General features: G+C 32.3%; 1 protein-coding gene across 17 annotated transcripts in view; it reads left to right on the top strand.

Moving 5' to 3' along the window:
- Trdn (triadin) overlaps positions 1–12,709 on the top strand; it is a 356,336-nt gene that overhangs the window by 68,100 nt on the left and 275,527 nt on the right. For all 17 annotated transcript variants that reach the window (XM_078019258.1, XM_078019265.1, XM_078019269.1 and 14 more), the window contains exons 3-4: positions 7,654–7,815; positions 8,914–8,946. In XM_078019258.1, coding sequence (XP_077875384.1) covers positions 7,654–7,815; positions 8,914–8,946 — 195 coding nt within the window. The remainder of the gene's footprint in view (positions 1–7,653; positions 7,816–8,913; positions 8,947–12,709) is intronic.

Consider the following 12,709-nt stretch of genomic DNA (forward strand, 5'->3'; position numbering starts at 1 on the left):
TTCACTATTTGTTCAATGTAAAAATGCTTGATAAAAATATTATTTACTTTAAAGAAAATTACTTAATACATATACTACAGCAATAGCATTTAATTTTCCATTTCTGTTTATTTATTATTATTACCTTTTCGCCTCCCAGGCCCTGTCTAGTCTGCTGAAATGAATACTTTAGTGTAAATAATCTGAAAGGGCCAATAGAAATAGATTAAAACAGAGGATCTCAAAAAATGAGATATCAAAAAAGATATCTCAAGATACTTCTTGTGTGGAAATGCTATTATTTTAGTTATTACTTTAGGGCTATAAATTACTAGTATTTTGGTTATAATAGAAATCTATTGTCAGATGCCAAAATATCATGTCATTATATTTGGCTATCTTCTAATACCTTTTCTTAAAATCATGTCATTATATTTGGCTATATTCTAATATTCTTTTCTTAAAGACTATAATAGAAGAGAAGTAATTCCACTAGTGTACCTTTAGAAACTTCTACTGACAGAATATAAATTTATCTTTAGGCTTAGATATAGAGGAATAAAGTTGTTGGTTCAATAGTTTTTGAATTCTTAACTTTGAATGTGTTACTTATTTATCCAGTGTTTGCTTTATTTTTAATTTGAAATGAAATAAATAATAAGAAAACAGAAGTCATAGGAGAGGAAAAAAAACAATATTTGACTCTAAGATGTTGAAACCTTCATTGTGATGGTAAAAATTAAAGACAAGAGTTGTGACACCATTGAAATAACCTAATATGAGAAATGCCAATGATCCAACTTATAGAAAATTGTTTCCAGCTAGGTCAGACTGCACCTTAAAAACATTATAGCAAAATATTGAGTAAATATTACTTTGATGAAGACACCAAGTTACATAGTAAATGCAAAAGCAGATATTTCTGATTATTTTTTCATAATTACCTGTGCCTGGTATTGTCAATACTAGGAACTGCAGAGCCCAAAGATTCAGAAGAACATTAAGTTCACTGTGAGTGCTTTTCATTTCAAATCTGTTCTGTTTAAAACATAATTAAATTAATTAGTATTTCTAGCTTTTATCTTTGGGAAATAGTTGACAGTTACAAAATTATAAAGGTTGCCAAGCTTCAAGCCCAAACTATTACATAAGCATTTGCATTATCTTAGCTATATTTCATTTCTTTTTGCAGTTCTAGGGATCAAATCTCGGGTTTCCTGCTCTACCACCGAGCTACATCAGCTGTGTTTCTGACTATAAGAAATATAATAACTCAGCAGAAACAATCATTGCTTTTGCATATATAGATACAACATTCGGATTTCAACATCTTTATGTTTTTCCTAACTGTGTTTCTTTTCTTCTCATTTTAGAGAGTAGGTAAGAATCAGCAAACACATTCAAAGCTCTGTTTTCCCACTGGAAAGATTCTAAGGAAACCTTTCTGCCCTCAAGACAAAGACAAATTTTGTGGTTATTCAAGCAAAAATTGTCATATAATTCAATGCATATTAAATGATGACACATAATTTGCTAAATTTTTCTTAACATGATGAAACTTTCACCAACAGAAGCAAAATAATTCATAGATTTGTCTGTAACAAAAAGAAGAAACTAGTCACCTAAAATTATAATTGTTTAGGTATAGAATGTTACCTCTCTATATTGCAAAACACTTTTCTTCACATGTCCAAATTAGAACAACCTAGATAGAAATGGTAAAACTATTCTTATTTATATTATGCTTGGGTTATTACACATGCTTAGTGCTTCCTAATTGTCTTGAAAGAAGGATCTGTATTTTTAAAATTTTAGTTAACCGTATAGTGTGTACAACTATGTACAAGGTACTCCTATTAGTATACATACAAGTTTACTTGTTCCTAGTTTAGGGAACATTTATGATATTTGAAGAGAGTTCTCACCTCATTTTAGATCCAGATATCTAGATCTGAATCTTTGCTGGGAAGTAAGGGGCAAGTGTCAGTTATTTCATGAGTCCTGATGAAAGGAGTGTGTGGATTTCATAGACCCTGCCAAGGTTGCATGCAAGGTCACAGTCAGTAAGCCATGGCAGGACATTATTTATAGCAGCTTACACTGTTGAGCAATGCTATATGTTTGAATTAAATGATTATAAAAATCAAATTTAATAATTAATTAACATTTACTAGATCCCTTGCTGTGTCTTATGTGCTCTACACTAAGGAATTTTTACAGAATAAGTGAACACTAGTAAGCACCATCTGGTACAAGCAGAGATTCATAGGCAGGAGGAGAAGAAGCCTTGGATATCCCTTTTCCCTTGCCATCCTGAGGGGAGGTGCATACTGGGCAGCGTTGTAGTGGGGGGTAAATCCTTTGGGTAATCAGAGTTGTCTCGAGTCCTTGAAGAAATCCTGGACATATGAGTTGTACTATACTTGAAGATCCTGGGTAAAGGTAAATGCATGTGGAGATCTCCTGTTGAGGGAGGGGACCTCACTGGCCCTACCCAGCAAAATGGGAGTACTCAAAGTCATTCAACAAGCAATCTTGCTTATTTCTCTACATTGACATTTTTTAGTTGCCAGGCAGTATACTATGTGATTTTGATTTATTATCTCCTCCAATATTCATAATAGCCTTATGAGGTATAGTTATTCTTGCTGTCATTTTACAGTTCCGGAAACTGGAGCGCAGAGCACTTTATTCTTGTTTCCACTATCTAATGCTGTTTTCTAGAACTGGGTATATTATAAATTGGAATACAGAAAAGCATGGAGATAACAGGTATGAGAGATTGAGGTCTTGATGTAGAATACATATTTTGGAAAAGCAGAGGTGTCAATGCATTTTGTAGATATGACCAATTTAATCTCACTGTCACCTAGCTATCAGGTGAAGGAGACCTTAAAACTAGACAGAAGTTAGTGAAGCACTTGCCTTGGGTATAAAACCTGAGGCCTCAGAAAATTTATTAAATTCAATAGGTAATATCTTCATGCAATTTTTAAAATTCCAAAATTAATGGAAAAATCTGCAATGTACAAAGTATTGAAATTTTACATTGAGGCAGTATCACCATTACTTGGTTTTCTGTTGTCTCTGGATCCAACAAATCTTGACATGGTGTTGGTAGGAAGATGAAGCTTGAATACTCTCAGTGTAAACTTAGGGCCCCATTTGGAGCTATTAACTGCTGTTGTTCTCAGGATATGAAAGATCAACAGGAGTTAAACAAAACTTAAAGAACATAAGGCTGACGGTCAAAGTAATAGGGCATAGAATTGATTCTTCAGGAGGAAAGCAGAGAAAATAGCTAATTTGATTCTCATCGTAGAGTTTCATTATAAACTTTAGTATGTATACAATTTGGCTCCAAAACTCAGAGGACATATAAAAATCCTGTGTAACTTTAAACTTTTCTCTTGGCATTTTTTTTTTTATCAGTGCCTAAAATCCACAGGTGAGCTAGAGCCATTTCCACTGCATGCTGTGATACAATTTTCTATAAGAAATATAAGATATAATTAAGAATGACCTGAACACTGGGAAACATTTCTTATCTCATGTAACAGAAGTGCTGAAGGAATGGTGATTCCAAGTCTGGATAATTCAGTGCCTCAGCATGTCATCACAGAATTGATTCTTTTCATTTTTAACCTTTGCCTTCCTCAATGAGTCAGCTACACTCCTCATGGTTACAAGATGACTGCTGCAGCTCCAAGATTTACCATCCCATGGAACAAGGTCTTTCTTCCTGATTTTAAGAGCAAGAAATTTACTTCTAGAATCTGCCCACCCAAAATCTTACTCTGAAACAAAGTTCGAATTCATGTTTTTTGTTTGATTGATAGCGTATAACAGAATCTCACTTTAAGTAAGTCTTACTTTAAGAGTACAAATCAGGCTCCTTCACTTGCTAAGTATGTAAACATGGGCATCTGTTCTTTGTGTTTCAGTTTCCCTATATTTATCGAAGGAGTAATATAATATACCCACTTCATTAGGTTATTGAAAGAAAAAGTGAGTTACTGTATGAAAAATTCTTAGAATGATGTGTGGTTACTATTATTTTATGATAATTCTCACTGTGGCAATGTAATTCATGGAAATGTAAGAGGTGGGAAAGTTTAATTATCTCAGCATCTCTTGGAGAAGAAGACATCAACTAAAATTTTAGGTATATTGTGTAATATTTCCCCCTTGATATTGTTTGGATATGATGTCTCAAAGAAGCAATAAGAATCTATTTCCAGACTACTATCTTATTTAAATGTGTGTGTGTGTGTGTGTGTGTATTTAGAATTTTAACATTATCCATGTGACTCATTAGAAGTTAGTCTCAAGCCAGCAATATTAACATCCTGAAAATAGTCTTATATGACTAAATTAGAGCCAGTCTCTCTCTCTCTCTCTCTCTCTCTCTCTCTCTCTCTCTCTCTATATATATATATATATATATATATATATATATATATATATATACACATACACATATATCTGTTTGTATACTTACTCAGACAGTTTCTCTCTCTCTCTCTCTCTCTCTCTCTCTCTCTCTCTCTCTCTCTCTCTCTCTGTATATATATATACAGTCTCTCTGTATATATATACAGACAGAATTTTCCATATAAAATATTGGGGCTTCACTTGGCCACAGGTAACTTATATTTTTGAAAGTGTAACTGCATATTTGGAGAGATTACTAATATTTATTCCAGGACAGAAAAAAAATTCTAAAGTTATCCTAAGCTTATATTTTATACTCCAGAGATGTCTCTCTCTCTCTCTCTCTCTCTCTCTCTCTCTCTCTCTCTCTCTCTCTCTCTCTGCATGTATGTGTGTGTGATATATACTATATACATATATTTTATATATATATATACATAATGTGTGTTAAGCATAAGGACAGTTAAACTGGTGCCTATTTTGTTGCATTTTTATATTGAAATTCTTCAATTTTAGGAGGAGGAAAATGAGGAAATAGTTTCAATCTATTTCAATCATAAAAAATCCCATTTGCAATATTCTTCCACTAGATATAAAATATTCTGGTGCTAAAAGTGTCTTTAATGGTGCCAGTACAATCCAAGTCTTTACATATAATTCTTTCAAGATTCTCAATTGCAATTATAAAATTGCATTTCATTTCCTTTTTCTAAGGTTTAATCTCCCCATTCAGACAACTAATTTTTTGCTCATCTGAAACTCTGGAATGCAGTAAAATAGAGTGTAAAGAGGAAAGGCACATTATAGATGAATCATAGAGATAGGCTTCCCTGAGGCTAACATTTTATAAATTGAGAACATTGGATGATCTGTGTGTTCCACCAATCCCACAGAACAAAATTTAAAATTAAATAATTTCCTAGGGGAAGAGGCAAGGGGATAAAGAAGATGGTGGAATGAAATGGACATCATTCTCTAAGTACCTGTATGAAGACATGAATGGTGTGAATATACTTTGTATACAACCAGAGATATGAAAAAATGTGCTCTAGATATGTAATACAAATTGTAATGTATTCTTCCATATATAACAAATTAGAATAAAAAATAAAATAATAATTTCCCGGGAATGCTTTCTAATCATTTTTTTTTACTCTCTCAGGGATTTTACTCATTAATACAAACCAAGGAATATACTTCCCACTTTAATAATGTTAAAAATGAAAAAAAAACCAACTATGATCCTATCCTTTTTCAAATATTTCTCAATATCCATCATTTACAGTACAATATATACCTGTAATTTCTTCCATTTTGAATGAACTCCACTTGGAGTTCTCTTTGAAGGTCATTAGTGTCATTCTCTTCATTAAACCCAGAGTTATAATTTTAGTCATCCTCCTACTTGACCTACCAGCAGCATTTGACATTTGACCACTGCTCTCCTTGAAATGATTTATTTACTTAATATCTAGTGCATTACACTCCCTTGGTTCTTTCATTCTCTCTCTCTTACTCTTGCTTTCTCTGTCTCATCTCTCCTTCTTAGAATCCATTGTTGTTTCTCCCTGTTCTCATCATCTATCTCTCAGTCTTCCAAAGGTTATAATTTTCCTCAGTCCCTCTCTTGGAGATTTCGTTCACTCTCATGGTTTGGAATACATCACATCCTTTGTTGGACTCCCAAGCTCCCGCCTTGAGGTAGAACTTTCTCTTTTGTAGATCATATTGAACTGTACAAATGTCTCAATCTTCTTGTAGAAGTCTAATAGGCAACATATGTTTGAGAAGCCTAAAACTCAGTTATTTTTCTACTCTATCCCCTCACCATAAAAAAAAACCACAATAACCAAAAAACAAATTTTTCTTCAGACTCCTGCATTTTCATCCTACTGGTTTCTCATACCTACGGTTTGAAGTTTTACTAGATATCTTTGTCATATCCCATAGCTACATTGAAAGCATATGCTACTGATTGTACTTTGAAATACATTCAGAATCTGACCACATCTCATCAAACACACTATTACCACCTGATAAGAATTGACATCATCTTTCTTCTAAGTTGTTTCAGTTGACTCCTTACTGTCCCCCTATTTCCAGTCTGCCAACATTTTAATCCTCAATATACAGGAGTTTCATAAATCAAAATACTTTATTCCTCTAACCAAACTTTTTTGTAACTTTCCATTTCAATCAGAGTGAAAGACTAATTTTGAAGTAACTTTCAGATGATAGAATACATTGGTATAATTCTGATCTCTTAAATATATCAAAGGTAGAAGATTCTCTGAAAAGCTAAAATAGTTTTTAAAATTAAGAAACCATACTCTAAAAGTTAATTACATATCAATGAAAAATCAGGTATAGTTTATACCATATTTCTAGATAGATTATCTGCTCAATTAGACCTGAAAGGCTACTTTTGCTCTTTGGAGCATTTTTCATATGGTTAACAATACAGCATTTAGGAAATCCCTAAGTTTTCTCTTTTTATTACTTGATCTCTCATTTTACCAATGTCTTTATCTTCCAGGAGAGGAATAGAGGAGGATTTATAGTTTTTCTTTTTTACTAGTTTTATCCTTTGCAGTTACTAGAAATTCAAATGCTTTTTTTTTTAAGTACAGGTATGTTTAACAAGGACAAATCTAACTGAATTAACTTGAACTTGACATAATCACTAGCTTAACAATTCCAGATTTTCCTGCTATTTCACAAATTAAATATGCCAATCAGTCTTAATTTAGCTATAACTGATCTAGTCTGCTTGAAGACCTTGTTGTTTGTGTGAAAATTTACAGAACCATCATTCCCATGATGCTACTAAGTATAATAGACCAACAATGATGTCTTCCCTTCCTGAATTCTATAACTTAGGGTATATATGCAATTTGGGTAATAAAATATATATTGTTTTGATTCATTCCTGTTTTCTCCTTTCTTAAACTCCTATTTAGATTACAGACTTCTCAAATTGTCAGTTTCTTACTTACAAATCCCATAATATTTGCTACTACAGGTGCTCAATAGCTTTTATTTTTAATTAAATACACATGCATACTACAACAAGATTGAGTTTGTATTTCTGAGAAATATATATAGCCAAGTGATATTTGAATTCTTGAAATTGACATATTAGTCATGTCAAAAGGAAAAAAAATAATCAGGAAAAACATGTTTTCTTAGGTTCCTCAGGAATAATTGTGAACATTTTCTCTCACTTTCAATTCCTTTCAGCAAGCTCTATTGCCAAGATTGGCTCAGATCCTCTAAAACTTGTACATGATGCGGTGGAGGAAACCACAGACTGGATCTATGGCTTCTTTTCTTTGTTGTCTGACATCATTTCATCTGAAGGTGATGAAGAAGATGAGGAAGGGGATGAGGACATTGATAAAGGTACAGAGAACAGAAAGTTGTATCTAACTACAAGGACCAATATTAGACATGAATTATAGTGACTTGCTTAGGTTTTAGCCAAATGGGCACTTGGGTTCCCACTAATCCCAAATGAAAACACTTCTGAATCCTAAAAGTGTTTTAATAGGCAGCCACATGCAGTAAATTGGTCTTTATTTGGTTTTCATATTATGGTTTTCTGCCATTATGTCAAAGATGTCAAAATTAAATACACCATTAGGGTGACATTATAGCTGAGAGAATCTTATTTTACAGGACTATAAACCCACAATAGATATTCTCTGGCAAAAAAAAATAATAATAATAATAGCTATTTTTTAAATTTATCTCTGGGAAGATTAAAATAAATACAGTAAAACTAAATATACATATAAATGTTTTATATACATAAGTCATATTCATAGTCAAATAGCAGAAGGCAATCTTACTAAAAGCACAATCAAAAGAGTAAATTTATTGAACCAAATGGAGGCATAGACTGGAAGGACACATTGTAAATGTCACAACAGTTAGGCAACTCACTTATGTGCTCACTCATATATAATTAATGAATAAAAGGAAATAGGAAATTTAAGCTATACATAAATTGCCTCTCAATGGGTATGAAAAGAACAAAAGCCCAGTAATTTTGTCTTTTAAATGACATTTTATAGGGTCAGACGGTCTTGGTCTTCAGATATTATGTATTCAGCCTTGACTCACAGGAAAGCTCTTACTATTAGAGCCCCTTCTGTGACTCTGTATGAATTTATATTTGTTTTGGCTCTGGTAAGTAGTTACTGTGACCAAGAAAGAAACTAAAATTAATATGATATATGACTTATAATGTATAATTTGGACCACTGCCACAATTTTATTGAACTCATAAAAATGAAACCATCTGAAATAAATGTATATAAACAAAGTTCATACTTTGGAGTTTGGGAAGCAAAGTAAAGTAAGAACTATCATTGTCATTGTCAAAAATAATAGTGTTTTTAATGAACAAAAGAAAATGAGTTAATAAGGACACCATATTATGCCATGCTAAAAGTTGTTTTTTTTTTTCTAATTCAGTATTTTTTTATCTTGGTTTAGGAGACACAGAGGAGACTCCCTTGTTAAAAAAAGGTCAGTGGTTTTTACTTTTGAATAAGTTATTTCTTATTGTACTGTTGATTTTCAATATGACTCAAATATATTTCATTTGTTTTGTTACCTTAATTTATTTTTTAATACAGAGGCTGTTTAATGATGAGATGAAAATTTATAGTCAAGATAAACACTCAATTCTTTCTAATAAAGTTGATTCCATTATTTTTCAGTTGATTATTTAATGGATGCCTTTTTCCCTAGACTAGTGCAAATCCATCTGTACACACACCATTATGAGATGAGATTTCAGGAATAAAGAGAGAAATTTGTAGCCATGGAAATAGCCCAGAGGATGTTGACACCATGTTCTTTATTCTCATCATGGCAAAATTTATTGCGTTATTTTATTTTTATTATTTTTCAGTATTATATTGCATTTTAGGTGATAGCTCTGGTATATAGCAGTTGAAAAACTATGGAACATAATGATTCAGAGGCAAAATTATATAAGTTAGTATGGGTCATGTATCACCCCCAAGCAGGAGAGTCAACCAGGGAGACTGAAAATGCTATAAAAGAATTCCTTTCAGGAATAGGTAATATCTTCAGTAAATTAGTGGGATTGTTGTAGCCAAGTATTGGTGGTAATAAGCCTAGGAAAAGGAATGGAGCAAAAGCCTCAAAAGGACAGGGATTTTTGCAGTTAGTAGGAACTATGTCCAGGAGCAGAGATGCAGAATACAAACCTGAGGCACATTTGGTATGGGGAAAAAACAGCCAAAAGTTGGCTAGACTTGATATAATGCTGATTTTAGTTACTGCTGCACATGTCTAACAGCTGGCTCTTGAGCTATCTACTCCAGAGGAGAACATATTGGCTTTTGTTGCTCTCTCCCAAGACCTGTATTCAAACACTGGAATCAGAGTGTGGATCTGAGCAGATGATGGCTGCCCCACTGCTCTGGTAAATTCACTAAGGATATGCTAATTTGGAGAATATGAATTTATAACTTTTGCAATAAAATAGAGCTGAACTAGAGAAATCCATGTATAAAGTCATCTAGAAGTGAAATGTGTTTATGAAGTTCTGTGAGAAGAAAGGAAGAGTTTGCTAATACACAGATTCCGGATGAGACTTGAGGAATTTAAAGCAGAATTCTGTCATCAAGTTCAGGTTTAGAGATTCTAGATTAGTCTTTATACTCTAGAGGTCAGAAATAGGCTCTTGTTTATAGCTAGTCTCCCATGCCTAATGACTGGAACACAGTTAAACTCTTAAGTTAATTAGGTCATCGTCTGAAATAGTGACTCCTATACATGCATATTGCTATTGGAAATGAAGAAGGAAAAGCAGATAAAAAATGTTTTCTCACTTATAAACTCCATTCTATAAGAAGATTATAAGGTTGTACTCTCCATAAATTGATATCTACTTCTTTAATACTGAGCCTCTATTATTTGAATTTTCCTTTGGAATTAGTTTTGAGTTCATTTCCATGTAATGATTAGTATAAATTGCAAATATACAAAGTTATTTAACTATTTTTTAAAATTATTGTCTTGATTTATCAAATGGTCAAGAACTTATTAAATATTTGCTCAAGGTACGTTTTTTGGTGTGTCAGTAATGCTAATTAGTCAAAATGGTCTAAAGGATAATAATATATGTTGAACCTCCCATGTATAGTAATATCTTGAAAGATTTCATATTCAAAACTAGGAGAAAATTTACTGGAAGCCACATAAAATTACATGAAAAAAAATGACATTTAAGGAACATACTCTACCTTGGATATGAAAGTTATGCAATGACAACTGTTGGTTATAATTTGACTAAAGTGTATATATTTTATTATAATTATTATTTTATGTATAAATTTTCCTTGGTAGAGTCATAGGCAATGTGAATCTTAAATCAGTATGTACTCTCTTAGAAAACACTCATAATATACAATCTGCATTAAATTATGTTTTAGCATTATTATTAGTGAAGAGATTCTATGAACTTATTCCCATCACATTCTGGATTATTGTACATATTTTCATATTTAAAATTTTGAGAAGACCAAGTTGAAGAATTTGATGAGTAAATGAGCAAATGAAATAGTAAATGAGATAAAATAGTTAATAAATTACATATTTGACACTGATGAGGAATAGGTCTTTATGTGAGGTTAGCATAAAGGACCTGAACTAAAGCAGGATGAAACTATGAACAACGGTAATTTTGCAAATGAATGCATTATTTCAGAAAAATGAATTAGTTTTATTTCTCTTTTAATAATTTAAAAATATCCTAAGTCAAAGTTAAAACTAAACTAAGTGACATAGAAACAAATGTAGACTCTGAGGGAAAGAGAATTCAATAGTCTTAAAGCATATGTCAATCCCTGGTACCCACTATATACACACACACATATATATATGTATGTATGTATCTGTGTGTGTATATGTACACATATACACACACACATATAGCACAAGAATTTTAGCAATTTCCCATTTGTTTTAAAAAATGAAGTATTAGCTTATCATAAAACTAATAGCATTTTTGTAGTTTATATTAATATTTATGTTTTAGTAAGTTTTCAGTTGAGGCAAACATTCACAGAAAGTATAAATCCTTAGCAGGTATATAGCTTTGTAATTTTTGTGCTCTAACATTTCCAAGTGCAATATAATGAAAATACTTATCTTCTTTTTACAGGTTTATTCTTACTTAAACCTTTATCTGTAATAAGTCTATATTAGAGAATAATCATCACAGTATTTATGTCCTTTCAAATATGTAATTTTAAGTAATAATGATAGTCTCTTAACAAGAAATTATGATTTATAATGCCTTTTCCTGACAGCTTTATAGTTAAGAAGGAATAATCATAGTTACTCAAAGTTATGCACACTAATTTTTTTTTTTTTTTGTACAGTAAAACCTGGACTTCAATTTTAGGGATATGGTGACATCTTGGGTTATAGATTTATCTCTTGCCTTCTAGGAAAGCACCAGAAGTCCCTTTACATTATGTTTAATGTCCTTGCTTCCTAACCACTAGATCTTTGAAATAAGAAAATATTCTTAAGGATGAGCAGGACCCAAATATAAAGTCTGACATTCCGTGAGATTATACTTGATGCATGTCAATGGCAAAGGAAGAGACTCCTTTATTTAGAGCAAACAGATTACATTCTCCCTTAGCTGTGTTTTTAAATTGCTCTAAAGCTCTGCAAGTTGAAAAGAGCTGCCTAGTAAATTTAAACTTAGTTATTTCATTGTGTATTTTTCTTACTTTATTGAAATCCACAGTAGCTCTTTGTAGTCAGAGTGGATGAAGAAGAGCCAGGATATTGGAACATCATAAATATTCAAGACTTCAGGAGTAGGCCATTGGAAGCTTGTATCACATTGTTGGTAGTAAGATAGATGGACAAGTCTGTGTACCAGAGCTTCAGTTGCATCCGTCTTTGCTGGCATTTTCAGTGGTTTAAACCAGGCTGAATATTGAGTGTCTGGAAAATATGGTGAATGAAAAAAGGAGGTAGAATGGAAAGGTGACTAAACTTGTTAAAATTCATTGCCTCAGAATATTGGTTACTAGGTAGGCCCTAGTAACATTGTTAAGTGATACATTTATCATTGGATTTTTCTTCTAAAGAAGTCTAGATGGAAACTTACCTCCCTTCCTGCTGCAAAGCGCCCACAGGCTCTGTGGGAACTTCCTGCTGTCTGCTGCCTCTCTTTCTCAACACTGATCAGACCTGTAACTACAGGGAGAGGGAGTCACTTCTCCAGGTAGTTGAA

The sequence above is a fragment of the Ictidomys tridecemlineatus genome, chromosome 8 (genome assembly GCF_052094955.1).
Source record: "Ictidomys tridecemlineatus isolate mIctTri1 chromosome 8, mIctTri1.hap1, whole genome shotgun sequence".
Classification (NCBI taxonomy): domain Eukaryota; kingdom Metazoa; phylum Chordata; class Mammalia; order Rodentia; family Sciuridae; genus Ictidomys; species Ictidomys tridecemlineatus.